Source organism: Homarus americanus, unplaced genomic scaffold, assembly GCF_018991925.1.
Source record: "Homarus americanus isolate GMGI-L3 unplaced genomic scaffold, GMGI_Hamer_2.0 scaffold32871, whole genome shotgun sequence".
In the NCBI taxonomy this organism is placed as follows: domain Eukaryota; kingdom Metazoa; phylum Arthropoda; class Malacostraca; order Decapoda; family Nephropidae; genus Homarus; species Homarus americanus.
Genome location: NW_024748870.1, coordinates 4,631,717 through 4,653,011, shown reverse-complemented (window position 1 = coordinate 4,653,011; position 21,295 = coordinate 4,631,717). Strand labels below are relative to the sequence as shown.

The 21,295-nt window shown below is 37.9% G+C and overlaps 1 protein-coding gene across 1 annotated transcript in view; it reads left to right on the top strand.

Annotated features, from left to right (window-relative positions):
• Positions 1-21,295, top strand: part of LOC121853110 (ankyrin repeat domain-containing protein 11-like) — a 43,338-nt gene continuing 22,043 nt past the window's right edge. The window contains exons 1-4 of the mRNA XM_042347052.1: positions 1-264; positions 5,826-5,912; positions 6,687-6,950; positions 8,312-8,497. Coding sequence (XP_042202986.1) covers positions 5,843-5,912; positions 6,687-6,950; positions 8,312-8,497 — 520 coding nt within the window. The 5' untranslated portion in view covers positions 1-264; positions 5,826-5,842. The remainder of the gene's footprint in view (positions 265-5,825; positions 5,913-6,686; positions 6,951-8,311; positions 8,498-21,295) is intronic.

Here is a 21,295-nt window from a genome sequence, read left to right as displayed (position 1 = left end):
CCCAAAACAGACCGATAGCGCGGGAAAACGAACCTCCCAAAGAATCAATAATTTCAAGTGGATTATAAATTCAAGAAATGGTATAAATATCACCCATGGATTTATGAATTAATGGTGATTTTGAAAAGTTATTATTTTAAGCTAGAAAAATATGTAATTAAAGGTGAAGGAAGTAAAACGTGAGAGTATCTCCTGAGGCTGTGGGTCCAGTGGCTGGCTGCTGGTGTTTATAAACCTCCTCTCTCCAATTTAATGATGCTAAAGGCAAGTACCACACTCTAAGATTCAACCAGAGCATTCATGTTATCAGTAATAGGGTCAGAAACTCACAGATCTCTTAAAACATGTTGTTATATGTGTAAAAGATAGTGAAGTAATGTAGAGTGATGTCAGCTTTATGCACCGGATATGGTTGTAGATATCTCGTTCCAGCAGCTTCCTGAGGTATTTAGTGTGTAGCTTAAGCTTAACTACTATATGGTACTTATACTTAGATAATTCCTAGAGATTATTTATGTGGGTTCATATAAGTTTAATTGACGTGTTTACATTTTGACAGCTGACCTGAGAGAGATCTTGGGTCACTGAGCTAACAACCAAATTTAGTAGTACTCCTGTAATGCATTGATGGTTTTTGTTAAGTTTGTCAAAGGTGAAGTTGATAGGTAGGAAGATGGTAATGTTTAGGTGAATGGTGTGGGGGGTATCTGCGGAGGGGGTGTGCCCGTTTCATCACCACAGTTTTTACCCATTTCGTCACTCTTTTTTACCCGTTTTGTCACCATTTCAAGGGCTTTGGATCTTCATTATGTATTAACTGAAGCAGTGGAGATGTAATGGCTCTCATCTTGGTCTGTTTTATTCTTTTTAGTGTTTTGTTCTCCTATGAAATCAGTTGGCAATAATATTAAAGCGGGGCCTTCTCGGATGGGGCCCACTGGTCGGGAAGGTTGTTGATCCCAGGGCCGACCTGATCGTCATCAAACTACTGGGGCCTCAACTGACATCATGGCGGTTGCTGGAGGATTGGCATTTTTCACACTTCATTTTTCAAACGTTCTCGACCTGAGATCCAATTTTCCTTCTGTGGTGCACCATCTATTAACCTCTTCTCCTGATCCTTTACTACTATCTGAACTTCAACTGACCAAAGCAGCTTCACCCAAACCTTTTCAAGTCTCCAACTACAGTATAGCCTTTATACAGTACCTCTTTCCGTTCTAAGGGAGGTGTATGCGCCTACTGCAGCACACGTACACCTATAGCTCGACTCACGGACCTTGAATCTTCTCTTTATGATGTCATCTGGCTCAAAATATCTCTACCAACTATGACTATTTTTCTATGTTTCCTATACTGTTTTCCCAACTGTACCAACTATTTAGAATTCTTTGAATATCTCACTTCTTGCCATGAGTCATTGCTATCAAACATACCCCAACACCGAGATCCTCGACCTAGGGGATCTCAATGTACAGTCGGGGTCAAAAGTCTTGAACACTTGACAGTATTTGGCATGTAAGTACCCAAAGATCTTAGGTATAAAGGAGAGTTTTATCCCATTTAGTGGTTCAGGCATAATATGTGATGACAAGTAACACCCAATCATATACGAATGACTCACAATTAGATGCCAGATATTGCTAAGTGTTCATGGCTTTTGACCCCGACTATGCATCACAGAGAGTGGCTTGGCTCCACAAGGGATGGCCCAGGTGGAGCTAAGGCACTTTCTTTTTCCTTACTTAATGTTCTGGAACAAATAATCAAACACCCTACACGTGTTCCTGATCGACATGATCAACTTACTGTACTAACATTCTTGATCTATGTCTTACCTCTAACCCCTCACACTATTCATACTCAATTTCTGCCCCCTTAGGGTCTTCTGATCACAATCTTATTTCTATTAAATCAAACTGGGCACGACCACCTCCCCACCCCCCTCTAAAAGCCAACTATGGCACTGTCAGATGGCAAACTGGCAATCCTTGCGAGAATTCTTCTACTTTTCCTGGGATGAATGTTGCCTTTCCACTCGGGATGCCATGGTATGTGCTGACAGCATTGCTGGGGTTATACTCGGTCTGAGTGCATCTATCCCATCTACTACCAAAACTTTCACATTACAATCATGGTTCGATCACTCTTGTTCTCTTGCATGTAGGGAGAAAGATAAGGCATACCAAGTTATGAAACTATCTCCTGTTACCCACTCCTCTTTCATTACTTCTAGGAATTGATGAAAGTTTATTCTTTTAGGGCCAAGCCTAACCTAACCTGACTAACTCCTCATCTAGTAAATCCTTCTGGTCCTTAACCAGAAACATCTATAATAACTTCTGCTCTTCCTCTTTTCCTCCTCTCTTCTGACCTGATAACTGTTTCATTGGTCATTGGCATTAAACACTTGCTCTGGTCTATAGCCTTTTTCTTCTATTATTTTCTTTAACTTGGCGGGAAATGCATCTGTGGCTGTATGGTCAGCTTCACATTATGGGGAGAGAATCTATTTTTTTAAATTCTCGAACCAGACTTTACTGGCACTAAAAGTTGGTTCAGTAGCCGCACTAGCCCCTTCACCACCTGTTGACTCATAAAAATGAGCATAAAGACTTTTAACTTTGTCATGAATCATGTTGCTGTCAATCGGAACATTTTTGCGGTGCTGGTCCTCAACCCATATGTTCAGTGCTTTCTCTGTTTTTACTATGTTTGCATCATGAGCAACCTGCTCCACTTTAGCACTTGCAGGAGCACTCTCTTGAACAGAATCATGAATTGTTTGGTAATTTTTCTTTAAATATTGCACTGTGGATTCGTTCACACCAAACTACCAGCACTCATCCCTTCCTTTAACTTGTCTTAATAATTCAACTTTCTTTGTCAGTGTCATCACTGACATTTGCCTTTTACATTTCATAACATAATATCACTAGCACTGACACAAGGCAGTCTTTTAGGGGCCATTTTCACAAAAAAACACTAAAGTTTTGAGAGTACAACACAAGATGCTGGGTCACAGGCACTGGGTGAGCGTGAACAGAGGGAGGTGAGACGCTGCGGACACATGATGATGATGATTGGAATTAGTGGGGGTGGAGGAGAAGGGAGAAGAGAAGGAAGTGGGGGTGGAAGAGAAATCACCCCATGCTTCATGCTGCCATTTCACCCATAAAATTTTAAGTTCACTCGGTGTAATTCAAGATTATTTTCTTTAAATCAACACTGCACTGCTCTATATATTGTCAATATGTAAGATAAATTTCAGAATGACCAATAAATGTACTGTAAAAATGTAAAAATAGTAAAATAGTTTAGATTCAAGAGAGTCTCAAGTAAGATGTTACCTCCACTGAGCAGAGACACAAACTGACGCCTGCTGGGTGAGTCAAGTGACTGTTTGGCGTGCTAAAAACTAGTTTCCTGTACTTCAATTATGTTCAATAATTGTTAAAATGACTAAAAATTTTAATTTAAAACTTTTAAAATTATTGAATAGTACAACCTTCTTGATATTTACTCAAATGGGAACGAATTTAAGCCCTAGAACCGATTACTGTATTGGCGGACTAATATTCCAACTGGAGAGCAAGCGAAAACATGTTGAGAAGAATTCGTAAGGAATTCGTTAACTGAATTTTTTTCGTTAACCGAATTGAAGATTATGGAAGGTAATTCGTTAACTGAGGGATCACTGTACGCATTGATAGATGAAACAATATCATCTCTTGAAACAGATCTAGTTTGAGAGTTAGGGGGGAGGGAAAAATGAGATGAAGAGCGAAGAGTAGAATCATCAGTATAATAATGGATAGAATTAGTAGTCGAGTGAAGCAAATCATTGATAAAAAGATACCCCTGTGGACCACCACTATTGGTCCAGAAAGAGCGATCGATCGATCCCTTGACAACAACTGCCATGGATTGGTTCTCAAGGAAGCTAGAAATTTGAGAACAAAGTGGAGGAGAGAAACCATAAGAGGAAAGTTTATAAAGCAAAGACTTGTGCTATACCCTGTCAAATGCTTTGGAGATGTCTAGGGCCACAACAAAGGCTTCCCTGTAATCCCTAAGAGAGGATGACCAAAGATGGGTGCAGTAGGAGAGCTGATCACCAGTAGATCTCGCCTGGCGAAAGCCATACTGGTGATCCGACAAAAGAGAAAGGCATTCAAGGGTACGGAGAAAATGAGAATTAAGGTTAGTTTCAAAATCTTAGAGAGGGGTGAAGTTAAGGCAATGGGGTGATAGTTAGAGGATTAGTATGGTCGCCCTTCTTCAGGATGGGCTGAACCGAGGCATGCTTCCAAGAAGAAGGAAAAGTTGGGCTTTGAGGTAAAGGTAAAAAGAGGCGAGCAAGCACAGGGGCCAGAACATCAGTACACTCCCTCAGAGCACGAGGGGATATTCTGTCCGGTCCATGCGCCTTACTCACATCCAGATTGGATAACACACCAGCAACCTTACAATTGGAGATTATAGGAAAGTGCATAGGTTCAGTAGAAGGGATAGGGTTGGAATTGTCTAAAGTGGAGTTAGTGGAAAATAAGGTGCCAGAGATTAGCTTTATCAGAGGGAGAGTTGGCTCTAGTTATCAGGTTGGAAAAGAGGGAGTGCAGAAGTTATTACAGATGTTTTTGGTTAAGGACCAGAAAGTTTTACACAAAGAAGAGTTAGTCAGGTTAGGTTAGGCCCTACGAAGAATAGCGTTACAACGATTCCTAGAAGTAATGAAAGAGGAGTGGGTAACAGGAGATAGTTTTATAACTTGGTGCGCCCTATCTCCCTCCCTACATGCAAGAGAACAGGAGTGATCAAACCATGATTGTAAAGTGAAAGTTTTGGTAGTAGATGGGATAGATGCACTCAGACCAAGTATAACCCCAGCAATGCTGTCAGCACATACCGAAGCATCCCGAGTGGAAAGACAACATTCATCCTAGGGTGGGGGAGGTGGTTGCGTCTAGTTTGATTTAATAGAAATATGATTGTGATCAGAAGACTCCAAGAGGATGGATATTCAGTATGAATAGTGTGAGGAGTTAGAGGTAAAACAAAGATCAAGAATGTTAGCAAGTTGGTTGAGTCGACCAGGAACACATGTAAGGTGTTTGATTATTTGTTCCAGATCATTAAGTAAGGAAAAGGAGAGTGCCTAAACTCCACCTGGGTCATCCCTTGCAGAGCCAAGCCACTCTCTGTGATGTACTGTACAGGTACATTGATATCCCCTAAGTAGAGGATCTTGGTGGCCATGAGTTATATTTTCTGATACAGTTCAGATCTGTTTTTTATACAAACTTGGGGTAGTTTATATATATATATATATATATATATATATATATATATATATATATATATATATATATATATCTTTCAATTTGAGGCTGACGATGCAAGTGAGGTCAAATATCAACCACACAATTAAATGATAAATTCCCTGTATTCTTAGAAACAAGATCTTGGGAAAAGACCAGCTGTATTTGGCTAGAACTTGTGAGAGCCTTCCAGCAATGGTACTGTATTAAAAGTCAAAAGTTATTGTATACTGTATTTATTTGATTGTTGAAATCTCGTGACCATGTGAGTTCAAGTATACCGGGTATTTGATAACCACGTTAATTATATTCTACAGCCACATGTGAAGGTATTACAGTATAAATTTTTTGTCTCGATGCTTCACCTTCATCCCTGCCACTTAACACCACCATCCATTAGCCTTCAGTTTTGAGAAGGTGACACATTTAGTGATTCACATTAAGCCAATAATTTTTTAGGGTGATATCTCAAACAAACTTAAACTTTGGTTTTTCTTTTTGCAGCCTGATGGGTGACCACAATGGTGAGGCCAGTCAGCTCCAAGCGCAAGCTTTTCAATGCCAGCAAGGAACAAAAGGAAAATGAACCAGGTACTGTACTGTGTCATAGTCAACCATCATGATGCTCATCCTTGTCTTGTTTAGATATGTTGAAAGTGTTTCTAAATTATTTTTCATGTCATCAAGATCTCTTATGAATACAACTTGTGCTGTTGTATTGCTGTCTACTTCTTGGTGTTCATTGGGGGATTTGTTTTACTTATAGTTATGTATAGTTTTGGCTCATTGTTCATGAATACTTTTCTAGCTTTAGATTACAGTATACCGGTAGTCTGCATTTACGCCGTAAATTCTGACTCGCTGCTGATGTCACAGAGCGAGGTGGAAGATGTCGCTGATATTTTGAAATCTTTTTCTTGTTATTTTTATGGTGTTTCACAAGTTAATATTTACTTCCCAAGTGAACAAATTACGAAAGAACTAAGTTATACAGTAATCCCTTACAATATCAGAATATAAATACGATAGATTAAATACTGAAGAACTCTAGTGACTCTTCAGGTGTCTGTCCACTAGTCAATCAGTTGCCTTGTTACAAACTAACCATAAGCTTCAGTTGCAAATTTCGAGTGAATGGACTATAGCCATTACTCATGAGGGCAGAGGGGCATCCTCTTAACAAAGAGGATAAGGGTAAGAAAAAACTTGAGTTTAAATACTGTAGCAGGTGACTGTCTTGTTTCATTTTCAAGTTTACCACAATAAAAACAGATTTTTCTTGTCGTAAATCCCTTGATATGGAATTTTTTTGTTATATCAGGTAATCTGCCTCTCATTTGTTTAATTTTTAATTTGTGTCAACAGCTGATGGCGAATTGAAAAGCAAAAATCACGGTGAACACGTGGGCTTGACTGACACCTCCAACAGTATCAATATTGGTAGCCAGAAGATTACCAACAATAGCAACAGTGTTGGAGGGTGTCAAAGTGTCGGTGTGGGGAAGACAATGGTGGGGTGGGCTGAAGATGTATCCACCACCCACCGTACTCCCAGCCGGCCAGTCATGCCCATGTCTGAGAGGCAACAGATCGCGCTTCTTATGCAGATGTCCTCGCCCTCACCTCCAGGTTAGTTACTTTCAGATATTTATGTAAGGCCACTTCTCACTTAGTCTTTTCAAGGTATGTTTTGCACTGCCTAGTTATAGTAGAATGGATACTAAGAATGAATATGCTCTTATTCTGCTTCATAGTCCTTTCCCTTTTTCAAATTGTAACCTTATGTTGTAGTTTCTGACCTATTCCTTGTTCTGCTGCTTATACAGTAACCTAATGCTCCCTTCTGAAGTCCATGAGTTGAACCCCAAGTTAATCCTAGACATTCATGGCTAAAAGTGATTCATCATATACTGTACTTAATACAGTACAGTATTCCTATCCTTACTGTATTTAATTTTTATACTATACTTCTTATACTGTTTGATCACTATTAGCTACCATTTTGATTTTCCACTTGTGTATATTTCAACTCATTGTCCACAGTTAGGTTACTTTTTACCATGAACCTGCCATCACCCTAATTCTGATGCATCCTGGTTCTCAGGGCTTGTTCTTCCTGTATGCTCTCCCTGCTCTGGTATAGTGCGGGTTTTTTTTCAGCTGAGAAAAGATGCCCCGCCCCCTCCTCAAGAGTTACAGCTGATTGGCTGTTGCAAATCTGTTCGGTTTCGTCCTGAAGTAATGGTGTATTTTTAAATGAGTTTATTCATAATCGTTGGGATGACCGTTTCTGACAAGAAAGATATTTACTAAATTATATAAAGATACATATATTCCTTATTTCAAACAGGAGCACGTAGTAAGTTTATCAGAAATCTTATACATGAATTAACTGTTAAACTCTGGTAACAAATTCACGCTTTCAGAGGAAGCATTTAATATATACTGTACTTATTTTTACTTACAATAAGGCATACTAAGAGAAATTACGTATCAGTAAAACTATATTATGCAAAAACTAACACTTTAAAAGATCAGAATCACACTAAAAAATATTACACGGCCTCTGAAAATTGGTGGATGAGTCCGACAGACTTGGCCGCTCGAGCGAACAGCTGTCACCAGAGGCGGGAAATATAACTGTGAACAACTTCAGATTTAGCTAAATATCTTTCTCGTCAGAAACGGTCATCCCAACGATTATGAATAAACTCATTTAAAAATACACCATTACTTCAGGACAAAACCGAACAGATTTGCAACAGCCAATCAGCTGTAACTCTTGAGGACGGGGTGGGGCATCTTTTCTCAGCTGGGAAACAATGCACTATAGTATAGATGAAATCTCATTACAGCACCTGTACTGTACTTAAATTTTAATTACAATAGTATCCAGAAGAATGAGCTCTCTAAGGTGCAGTTGTAATTCCTTGTTTATTTTATTTATTTATTTTTATTTGTTTTTATTTTTTATTTATTTATTTTTTCAGACAAAGCAGAGTTGAACCGCTCAAATAGTCCCCGCACCCCCAACACTCCAAATTTTGGTCGTGGTGTCAACAAACGTAATGAACGGGGTGAGACTCCTCTGCATGTGGCCGCCATCAAAGGAGACACTGAACGAATATCTCAGCTAATATCTCAGGGGGCAGACGTAAATGCCACTGATTATGCTGGTTAGTGAAGTCGGTATTTTGTTTAGTACAGTAGATTCAACCCTTAGGTTTATTTATCTGATATCCACCATCTTGTGTGCCGAAAAAATTTGAGTTTATTCAGATAAAAACTCCCGACATAGCTATCCCAGTCCTGGATGCATTGTTCATATTATTTGAGAAAGTTTATTTTAGAATTACTTAGTTAGTGTTACAACATCATTGTACAGTACTTCTCTCCTCAAGTAGGTTTATTACCCATTGTCTGATTTGTAAAGTAAACGGTACTAATTATCTCAAAGTTTTTGCCTCATCGTTGACAGCACTATCATATCACCGTGAATACAGTAGTGGTGCTAGTGTTCTCTGTGCCCATGGCACCACTTAATGTTGTACTGTATAGTGAATGCAACAATTATTTGCAGGATATGTTTTCAGTGCCACTAACCTTTTTGTCTGTAAGAACACTGGGCAGCAAGTTTCCAGCTGGAACATTTGACCTTAGGACTCCGTGCTAAGTTCAGACAGGGCCATAATTATTATTGCAACAGAAGTATTGCACTTATTCTAATGCATTTTATATGGGCACAAACATATAACCCAGATGAATCTACTAAGTTTGTTTTCTGTTCTTTTCTTTCCTTTCTATCATCGATTCTGAGTATCCTATTAATCAACCAATTTTACACCCAGATACAGTGGTCCCTCGGTTAACGAATTACCTTCCATGAGAATCTTCAATTCGGTTAACGAACAAAAATTTGATTAACGAATTCCTTACGAAAATCATGTTTTGTTGTGAGCATCAGCTGATGAGTAAATATCAATAAAGTTGTGCTCTTTAATATTTTTGCATGTTTTATATCAAAATGATTGGTCATTTTAACATTTGTTTAACATATTGATAATATAATATATGCAGTACAGGGAACTAGTTTGTTGTGCGCCCATCAGATGCTTGAGTCAGCCACAAGGCGTCAGTTGGGCTTTGAAAACAGTGGAGAGAGCATCTATTTTGTTGGTGTCTTGAATATTTTTGCATTTTTCATTGAAATTATTGGTCATTCTGAACTTTAGTTAACATATTGATAATATATAGCGCAGTGCAGTGTTGATTTAAAGAATATAATCTTGAATTACACCTAGTGAACTTAAAATTTTGTTGGTGAAATGACTGCATCAAGCATGGGTCCCCTGAAAGGTGATTTCTCCTCCATCCCCACTTCCTTCTCTTCTCCCTTCTCCTCCATCCCCACTTCCTTCTCTTCTCCCTTCTCCTCCACCCCCACATCTAATTCCCATATCATCATCAACCAGGAGCCTTCTACATACACACCTCAAAGTAAGTGTACTTTACTGCATTTTTTTTTTTTTTACTTTGTATGTATTTTTCGGTGAGCTGGAACTAATTACCCAATATCCCATTGAAACAATGGATTCGGTTAACGAACGACCTTCTGGAACAAATTGTGTTTGTTAACCGAGGGACCACTGTATTGGCATGGGTCACTTATGCTCTGCTGACTCCGTACACCTGAGTGATGTTCTCATAACCTCTATATCGTCCTTTTATTTCCTCCTTTGTTTTTTAAAATATCTAAATTAATATAAATTCTAAAGGAAAAACATAATAAGAGAAATATATACTGTATAGCAGAGTCTAGGACTGCTTTTAGTATCCTGGTGGTCTAGAGGTAGAGTTCCCCGGTCACAGTCTTGGGCCGTGGGTTCGAATCCTGGCGGGGTGAGGTGTTGATTATATGTAGAAGTCCGCGTGCTTTATTGGGCTAATTAAATATATATACAGTATATATATATATATATATATATATATATATATATATATATATATATATATATATATATATATATATATATATATATATATATATATATATATATATATATATATATATATATATATATATATATATATATATAATACACACACACACACACACACAGTATAGTCTCGTTTTACGCGGTCAATTAAACCCATGTAGGTACGCGAAACGCGTAAACGAAATAACAGAACATATGGGATTAATTGAAATAGAGACTGGGCCGACCACCAGACTACCCTTTTTCCGACACAATACTGTACATACGTTGTAGTAAAAATAACATCTTAATTTTATGATGGTATGCACACAATTAATATTTAAGAGAAATATCAATAATATTAGGTTTTTTAACACTTACGTTAGTAGAAGAGATGGCTGGGCACATAGGGCAGAGGGCAGATTATTGGCCCTCACCTGTATCACTTGTATCACCTGTATCACTATCCACCAGAGGCTAGCAGGGCCTCCTTGTCAAACCCCTTAAAGTCCATATCCTCACTATCACTGACTTGGGCTGGGTGTGGTGGGTGGCAGGTGAAGAACTCGGTAATTTTTTGTTGGCTGGGCAAGCAAGGTTAAATAGACCAATCACAGCTCGCGGCGGAGGGGATGCGTGGCCCAATCACAGTCCGAAACGTCATCTGATGTCAGCGGTGACGTAAGAGCGACCTAGCACGCAGGCTATCCGCGCCGCTTCCCGCATAAATTCAGGAATGTACCGCGTAACTAATAATTGCCGCGTCTGGACAGGTGCCGCGTGAATGACCAACCGCTTATAAAATATGCGTGTATACCGAGACTGTAATTATACACGCACACACACACATTATATGTACAGTATATGTGTATGTTGACAATGAACTGAAGTTCTCGGGCCATTGTGGGAAGAAGGTGAATCAACTAAATTATTAGGTCATATAAGAAGGTCGTTCAGATATCTAGACGGTCATTCCCTCTTAACGATCTACAAGAGTGAGGTGCTTCTCCGCCTGGAGTACTATCACCCTGTCTGATTGAAAATGTCCAAAGGAAGGCCACCAGACTGGTGCCTCAGCTATCCAGAGAGATTAGAGCGCCTGCAACTGCCGTGCTTATACAGTACTACAGACGGGTGAAGGGTGACCTAATTGAGGTACATAAGCATCTCAGGGGGTACTACTCAGTCAAATGTACATACCTGGAGCTGGCAAACACCCGCCCCACAAGGGTTCACAGCTCAAGGTTAAAGAAGCCGCATGTCCAGAAAACTGTGAGGGCTAACTTTTTTGGATTGAGATTTGTGAACTCTTGTAACAATCTGCCAGAGTCCTGTGATGGCACCGAGTGTGAACTGTTTCAAGGCCAGACTTGACCAACACTGGAGCAAGTTCAAATACGTTCAGGAACCAGTGCATGCCCAGTACTTGCCAACAGTGCATAACAGAGTCGTAACCAACTGCCCAAGCGGCTAATGAGCCTATCAGTGGCGAAGAGGATAAAAGTAAAAGTATTATTTCCCCAAAGCACACTTTATGAGAAAACTATTAGTACACTGTACCTGTCCATATAGTATGTATGTCATAAATTACTATTTTAAATACCAATATATCAGGTACAGTAGTAAGATATTTAAATATAAATGCTGTGTATACTGTACTGTACTGTGGATTACATATTGCAATCTTCTTAATAATAATACTGGTAATGATAATAATAATGACAAGAAAACTACATTATTGAAGTTTAATAACATAACCCTATCAGATCACAGCAAAAATGAGAGTGCAGGGAGAATGAGGAATAAATGGGTCAGGTGATTGTAAACATTTTATTGAAAACATGATAATCAAATTCCTATATAATGTACAAAGCATTGCCATACATACTGTAGTAGCAGAGTAATGAACAAAATCACAATAGCTAGTATAAATACTCATTGGTGTTTCATAGTTGTATGATAAACTTATTCTGCTTATGAGGTAAGTTGATCTTCTTTTCTTGTTTTGCATATTTTTGTAGCAACTTTGGCTTTTCATTATTTATTTCATTTTCCAATTACTGTACTGTACTGTACTTTATTTGCTGAAACAGTAGACATTCCATTCCATTGTTCATATGTCTTGGTGGGAGCATACTGTACCTTCCACACTCATGAGACTGCCAGCACAGTGTGATATGTACAGTCCACTCCACTTATAAGCCACACAGACTGACAGCCTCAAAATTCCTAATCGGCAACTTCCCTGTGTCCATCCCTCCCCCACCTGCCGAAACATACCGACCAGGCAATTAATCAGTGGTCAGCCAAGGTGTAAAGTCAATTCTGTACTTACCCTCCAAACACATAAGTATGGATAGGTTTTAGAACCATAAAGAAAACACTGAAAGTCTCTTATTATACTGTAGATGGAGAGACATACTGTATGCATATACAGTACAGTACACATTAATACATTTATGTATGTTTTCACTGATATATGTAGTATTATGTTTATCATTGTTACTTCCCTGTTATTTCACCCTTTAATGGTATTTTTATCCTTTGATCAGCTCAACACAAACTTAGGAGAGGAGTAAAAGTAGACTGTATTTCTAAATTTTATGCATCATCAATTACTTATTGCCTTTACATTTTAACTGGTGAACTTTATCTACAACATCCATTTTGTCCTAAATATTGTAAGTGCCATAGACATTTAAAGGTGACTTAGCAGCTGACCTATTGACTGAGCTTTTCCCACTTCTGGTGTCATTTAGCAATCATCACATAGTTTATACAATTTGTTTCTTGCTGAGTTAGTTATGATGCCATGTCAATGAATTTACCATCTTAGCATCACAATTCACTCATCAACTAGCAGCGAATCAATTTAAATTATTTGTGGTATTTTTGAAGAACACCAAGAGAAGGAGGAGCTTAGTTAATAGGTTAGATAAATTTCATACATTTATAAGACAACATTTAGTTATTTTATGGGTGATGTCACCACTTACCTCCCCAACTTGTGCATTCCATCCTCCCTGGAACCAGAAAATTTAACTTTTGTAAAATGAAATCCTCAGGTAAGTGAAATTTACCAGGTATGTTTATAGAGTAAAAAATTATTCCACAGTAAGATTATCTTATTGGTATATTAACCCCCAGGGTGAAGAGGTATGATGATCAGGTTTTGTGAATGTCTGTGAGCCTGTAAATCATAATGAAAAATATATATATACAGTATAGTCTCGTTTTACGCAGTCAATTAAACCCATGGAGGTCCGCGTATAACGCGTAAACGAAATAACAGAACATATGGGATTAATTGAAATGTAGACTGGGCCGACCGCCAGACTACCCTTTTTCTGACAAAATACGCACGTTGTAGTAAAAATAACTTAATTTTATGATGGTATGCATACACAATTAATATTTAAGAGAAATATCAATAATATTAGGTTTTTTAACACTTACGTTAGTAGAAGAGATGGCTGGGCACATAGGGCAGAGGGCAGATTATTGGCCCTCACCTGTATCACCTGTATCACCTGTATCACTATCCACCCCGGAGGCTAGCAGGGCCTCCTTGTCAAACCCTCAAAGTCCATATCCTCACTATCACTGACTTGGGCTGGCTGTGGTGGGTGGCGGGTGAAGAACTCGGTAATGTTTTGTTGACTGGGCAAGCAAGGTTAAATAGACCAATCACAGCTCGCGGCGGAGGAGATGCGTGGGTGGTAAGGATGCGTGGCCCAATCACAGTCCGAAACGTCATCTGACGTCAGCGGTGACGTAAGAGCGACCTAGTGCGCAGCTTGTCCGCGCTGCTTCCCGCGTAAATTCAGGAACGTACCGTGTAACTAATAATTGGTGCGTCTGGACAGGTGCCGCGTAAGTGACCAACCGCTTATAAAAAATCCGTGTAAACCGAGACTATACTGTATATTGTATAGTCAGCTCGTCTGCTGCTCGGTGAAGGGTTTTCAAGAAACTTCAAATGACCTATATGGATAGTTAAAGTGTATAACACATACACTTTAACTATCCATATAGGTCATGTTTCCATCCTGATGAGTCCATCCATATCTAAGATTGTGCTGTACAAGATATAGTGATCATGAAATATAGTTTGGTAGAATGTAAAAGGGTCAGTCACAGCATTTTTTACCCATTTAGCAACAGGAAGATGAATAGAGGTAATAGTGAGTAAAATATACATGCACCAGGGAATGAGAACAGAGAGGTTCTGGATAGATGTGAATCTTTGCATTGAAAGCTATAGTGTAGGAAATACTGTGGTGGTAAGATGGTTTATAATTCAGAAGTTAGTTATAGGGAAATGGAGGGGATTGTGGGGAATAATATGTACAGTACTAGGATTGAATGGAAATTACAAGAGACTGATCAAACTGTACTGGGAGAGTGTTAATGTAGTGGGGAATACAGTATTGTTAATAGAAAAATTAATAAGCAGTGTATATATGGAAGTAGGATAATGTGTGTTGGATAGGAATATGCATTGTAAATTGATTGATGGAGAAAAGTGAGGTTAATAGTGAATGGGAGGTTCAGGGTTAAAGTGACTCAAAGAAATGAAAAGGTTATAAATGTAGATAAACTAAGGAAAGAGACTATACTATACTGTACAGGATAGATGAACACTTATAAATGGGGATGAAGGAGTGCAGCTTTTGGAGTTTGAGTACAAGAACATAGGAGAAAAAAAAAAAGGAATGTGAGGAGGAGAAGTTGGCAGTGCTCATTAAGTAGAAGAGAAGGGAATATGAATACCAGTTACAAGAAAGTTAAAAAAGAAGGGAAGATTATAAGGAGATTACAAGTACACTTTTTACCCTAATGAGAATGGTAAAATAATTGCAAAGAATGGGTGCAAGGTTGTCTCGTGATTTTAAAAGAGACTAGGAAGCTGTTCTGGATAAAAGTGGAAATTTGAGTAAAGAATGTAAGAGGGGATGTTGCAAAAAAAAAGAAAAAGAAATAATATAAAACATTTTGAACAACTGGTATGTGTAACAGTTGAGAGAAAGAGAGGTGTAATTATCCTGTTTTGGACATAATGGATAGAATAGTGACAGAACAAAACAAGAAAGATGACAATGACAATGTTTAAGATTTAAGGTGGAATAGTGATAAAATACATGCTTAGAGTGGGTTTATTTCATTTGGTTATGCTTATTATTAGTAATTCTTTAATGAGTTTTTTTTACAAATTCTCAGTTACAATGTTATATATATGTGTTAATTTGAATACCTGTAACTACATAGTGTACAGTAACCCAGGTGAGATAATATATAATCACTATATACCTGTATTTGATTGTTTGGTAGTGTCACACAGGATAACACCCTTCTTACATCTATCATGGCCTGAGAATTGAACTCTGTACATAGTGGTGAGAGATGCACATGGGGGACCGGTGGTAGAAGCGGTACCGTTCTTGCCTCGCAAGCGAGATGTCACGGGTTCGATTCCCGGGCCGGTGGAAGTTGTTTGGACTTACTTCCTAGCTCCCATTAGTCCCTGTTCACCTAGCAGTAAAGTAGGTACCTGGTGTAAGTCGAAAGTTGCGAATTCATATTCAGGGACAAGTTGTTGGAGCTTCCAATAACTTGATGACATAAACCACTGACTCTTCAGGCTTTTACGCCCTTGACTCTTCAGGCTTCTACGCCCTTAACTCGTGAGACATAAAGGCAAGCATGAACTTAGCTTTCCCTGTTGGGCGCTGTAAACGCTTCTGCGCTTCACCTTACACAAGGTTGTAGGGGGGCGCCCAATAAAAAAAAAAAAAAGAAGATGCACATGTCACTGCTGTATCACACTGTAATACTGAGCATAATTTTTTTTAGGTAACATGTATATACTGTACATGCACAGCTAGCCTCTATAATCCAGGCATTTGGCATCACAGGCAAATTATTGAAGTGGATTAACAACTGGCTTAAAGACAGGCAACAAAAATGGAAAGAGTGTATCGGTGGAGTACCACAAGGGTGTATATACTGTATACAATTGGACCCACCGTTTGTGATTTACATTAACGACAGTGATGAAAATATATGAAGCCACATTGTCAAGTTTGTGGATGACAAGATATTTGGGGAGGTAGCAAATCATGATGATGTTGCAGCCATGCATGAAGGTCTGCACGAGCTGTTCAATGGTTGCAAGACTGGCAAAAGCTTTTTAACATAACAAAATGTGAGAGTGCACATGGGATACAAGAATCCTAATCACAACTGTTCTGTTAATAACCCTTAAGTGGATACCGTTGACAGTCACCAAAAGCAGTACAATAAGCGGGAGCATCAGTGAAAAAACCTACCAAGATTTAGAAATTATAAATCGTACTTTCAAACATGTGCCTGAATCTGGAATACTTTGTACATTACAGGGATGGAAGCCTTACCCCTAGAAAGACTTAGCATCCCGAGAAAAGGTGCAACTTTGAGCAACTAAAACAATTCCAGAGGTAAATAGATTAAGGGCCTTAGGACTAACAACTCATTAGACAAGACACAATAAGGCAGGGGACTTAAATTCAAGTTTGCCAATGCAAGATGATTCTTAGGAAATACTTATTCACATGGAGGGTGATAGACTGATGGAACAGTCTACCAGCCCAACCTGTGGAATCAAGAACAGTACTAAACATCAAATAGCCTTTGACAAGGCTATCAAGAACAACGGAGGGATTCTACACAGAATTTCTTCCCTTGGCATGGCCATCTTTAGTTTGGGTGGCCATTAGGTTAATAAAGTAGGTCAACACTGTATGTATATTCATGGAGAGAGAGAGACTATATTTCCTTAGTAAATTATGAAAAATCTAGGGCCTTTGAGGCCCTTGGCCAGTGCCTTGTTGGCCTACATATAAAGAGACATTACATATGCATTTCAAATTTTAAGTTAATGTTAAAATGCAGTTAGGGATAACACTGGAAGCTGTAGTGTATGCCTGTTCTTTACGTTTGTTTCGTATATCCAATTTTTATGTAACTGGCGTTCTCTAGAAGATACTTAATAAGTGGTAAGTCATTAGTATAATGAAGATCATTCCTCATTTGCTATACTACACGTGGGTTTAAGAAATTGCTAATAATTTATTCGAGTTTGGAAGTGCCATTTGAAGTCTTTCAAGTTATAAATATATATGAGTTGATTTATGGCAATAAGTAACTCAGATAAGTTGATTGGAGTGCATAGTCAATTTAGATTATGAAGAAATAACGAGCAGACTAAACTGAAGTTGGCTGTTGAGAGAGAAAACGGCGGCCGGGAGAAGATGGGAAGACATCATTCTTTGTTCAGATAACATTATATTGTTCTCTATTACGCATGATAGAGGGATATAAAAATAAAATATTCCTCTTTATTTTTAATATTTAATTATTTTAAATATATCTTTTAAGTGTTAATAGATAATTTTTTGGTGTTTTAGGTTTAGTCTGGAATTGTGAGTGTTCTCCTTAACCGTAGTGCGTTGTTGTCCTTGTTGTTTGACGCCAAGTAAGTGATTAATCCCTCAATTACTTCACCACTAACGACGGCCGTGGTTCACACTGTTCCTTCATTATCAGAGTATCTATAAATATAAAAATTGTGGATTTATCATAACATATTTGGTAAAAATAAGACTGGCTTTGTGCGGGTTGGATGACCTCTGGTTAGGGCGTCTCTTTGGATGCTCTAACAAGCTTGTAGTCGTAGCTGTGAGGAATTATTCAGTTTTACGAGTTGAACCTTTACCTCCAGACAATTTGATGACTGTTCCTCGAGGATTTCCCATATAAACCCCTAATGTTTGGATTTCTCGATAACCTGTGCACGAAAAAATGGTTTCATAACTACCATATGAAGTGGTTGTGTTTGGGGTAGCAGCACCATCTAACTGCCTTACTATACCTAATAAGGACTGATGGAGTCAAGGTAGACGTAGGTACTTTACATTAAAAGTTTGACTAATTTATTTTTATTTTTCCTTTATTGTTCAGAAGTCCATCAAGAAATCTTGTTGATGCTTAATGCTGTTTATTTAGCAATATTTTAGTTTGTTCTTCCCTGTATTTAGATATGCATACTTTATGATTTCCGACATGTGGTCCAAATCATTCAGAACTCATCAAAAACCACCAGAAAAAACAACATAGTTTGGAAACCTAACCTAACCTAATCTAATCTAATTCCTAAGATTCCCTGGATGACCGTAACTAAAGTAATACTATACCATTTATTGGCTCTAGAGCCAGACCTTTACATGTTAATTTTTATAATTGTTGCTGTGTTATGAAGAGCATTTTATTTTTTTTTATGTAAGCAGTTTGTGAAAACTACACAATTATGAATTGTAGTGAATTTTTTGCCATGGCCGACTAAGTTCTTACTAACGCTAATTTACCACGAGTGCTCTCTGATTGGCTAAGTATTTTCTGTTTAATATGTTGGGGGATCTGCCCCCTCCCAGCTAGGAAGGTAGATAAGGTTAGGTAGGTTTCTTTGGTTGGTTAGGTCAGGTTATACTAGGTTTTTGTAAATGACGCCTCTTTTAAAATGATAAGTTTCCATGCACAACAGAAATATGGTTAGGTATGTTTACAGCTACACAAAGATCGGCTCCGCAAAACATATGCCAAATGCCGCCAGAGTCACGGTCAAATATAGTTCTCCCGTTGTTCGCTGGTAATGGATGATTAGCCAATCAGAGTGCACTCTTGGTAATATAGCATTAGTAGGAACTTAGTGGTAACAAAAAAATATCCACTGCCAATTTGAATCATATGGTAAATGAGATCTTTGTTTGGTAATACTGTACTCTGGAGTGCTTACTCATGTAAACCGGCAACTTCAGAATATTTTGGGTAAATTTGCAGTTGTGAACCACCATGGAATCTCTTGAATTTTATCTGTGCAATTAATAATTCAGACAATTCTAAGACACTTTTCTTCTATGACGCTTCCCTCGCAAATGATCTGAAAATGGCCTAGCCTAACCTAACCTAACAGGGGAGCTCCACCCCCTGCACCCTCTGGCATAGAAAAAAAGTGTTATAGAATTGTGTGAACTACAGATTACAGAGATAAAATTCTTGAGTTTCCACAGTTGTAGATTCAGTAGATGACATACATACATGAGAAGCTTTATTAATTGTATTATGTCAGAAATTTATCGTTTTGTAGTAAATTGAATGATAAAGGATGAAAAACTTCTACCCGGTATATATCTGTAGCGGATACACCCCATTTCGTCACCAGTATCAATTCCGTTTCGTCACCACTAACAGTCGCCAGTATTAGTGACAAATTGGAAGTTATTATTTTACACGAATAGAAATTACACATGTATACAGATGACTCGAGAATTATTGTTATTATGATACTTGAATATTAATTATTTAATAAAGAAAACGATTAAAACATTGGTAATTAAACAAAATACAGAACAAATGAAGGTGATTTGGCACCAGCGCATAAACCACTGAGCAGCAAAGAACAATCTCGCTCTCTACCTTCTTGTCCCTCTTCTTCACAGAGAAGCCTCAATGGTTGATTTGCAATTTCAACTAGTTGCTGAGCACAAGTTAAAATCGTGCACACACAAGAAAAGCAAATCATGACAAACAAGTCCATCTCTGGAAGCTGTGGGATGAATATGAAGAAAAAAATATCACCACTTCTAATTTCCTAAAAAGTTGTCAGTGTCTTCTTCCAAGCGTGCATGAGTAATAACAATGATTTTATTATATTTTATTTATTTATTTTTTTTAGTCTCACATTATTGTTTCAGTGAGATGATTGCAGGCATATTAACAATGTTTTTATTTTTGTTTAGTTTTAGTCTTTAATAAATTGTTTAAGTGGGATGATTGCATGAATAATAACATTTTTATTTTTTATTTTCGTCTTTAATAAATTGTCTTAGTGAGATGCTTGCATGATCCAATGAATTGTTATGCAGAGGCATAATTTCGTATTACAATTTTGTAAACTAGGTGGTATGATTACAGTATTTTCTATCCTAATCAACGGTTATTTTTGTGTATATTGATGTATTAATTATGTAAGAATTTTCTGGAATGTAATTGCCCTTGAATTGGTGATGGGAATGAACGCGGTGACGAAACGTGTAAAAACAGTGGTGACAAAATGGGCACACCCCACTGTGTTAGTTCTCCAGTTTATTAGAGTAAATTTTTTTATATCTATTGTTTTCTTCTGAACTTGATATAGACATGATCAGGTTTCTACAAAATTTATGTTTTTTAAGTTAATTGGAGCAAATTTTGTGGGATACTGTATAATGCTTAATTCTCAATCACATGAACTTCACATGACCAGGCTCCACCAATCAGGATAGCATGTTACGTGACAGATCTGAGCATGACCAAGCATTTCATCTGGATAGTGAGTTGCAGTATGTTTTCCTTGTGTCATGGCTGTTCTACATCTGAAAGGAAAATTATTCAGTGTGTTCTGCACAAGAATGATGCTATTAAAATTTTCAAGGTGCATAATATATAGTCCAACTCGACCCATTGCCAACTTGGCCCACATCCAACTCGGACCAACCATCATACACTATCTCGGATAACTAACTCGGACCACTTGGGTTTACGAACTCGGACTAAAAAGTAAAAGTTTACGCATTTTTGCATGAACGATAAAAAGCAGCATAGATTGTAAGGGGGGGATAATTGATTTATTATTTATCATTTCATTCTATCTTATTAATATATTAATTGACATATGTGGAAGAGGTGATCTGTTTTCTTTTATGAATAATTTTATATTTAGTTCACAATTAAGATCACTTTACCTGGAGACCTGACAACGACACCCTCACAAAATATGACGGGTGAGGATAATCTGATCACGAGATCTGAGGTTGACGAGTTCCACAACAATTTAAGTAACGAGTTACTTAATGCACAAAGGCAGAACATACCATACAGAAAACTCGGATCAAATGACAATGACTCCAAATGGATAGATAATTA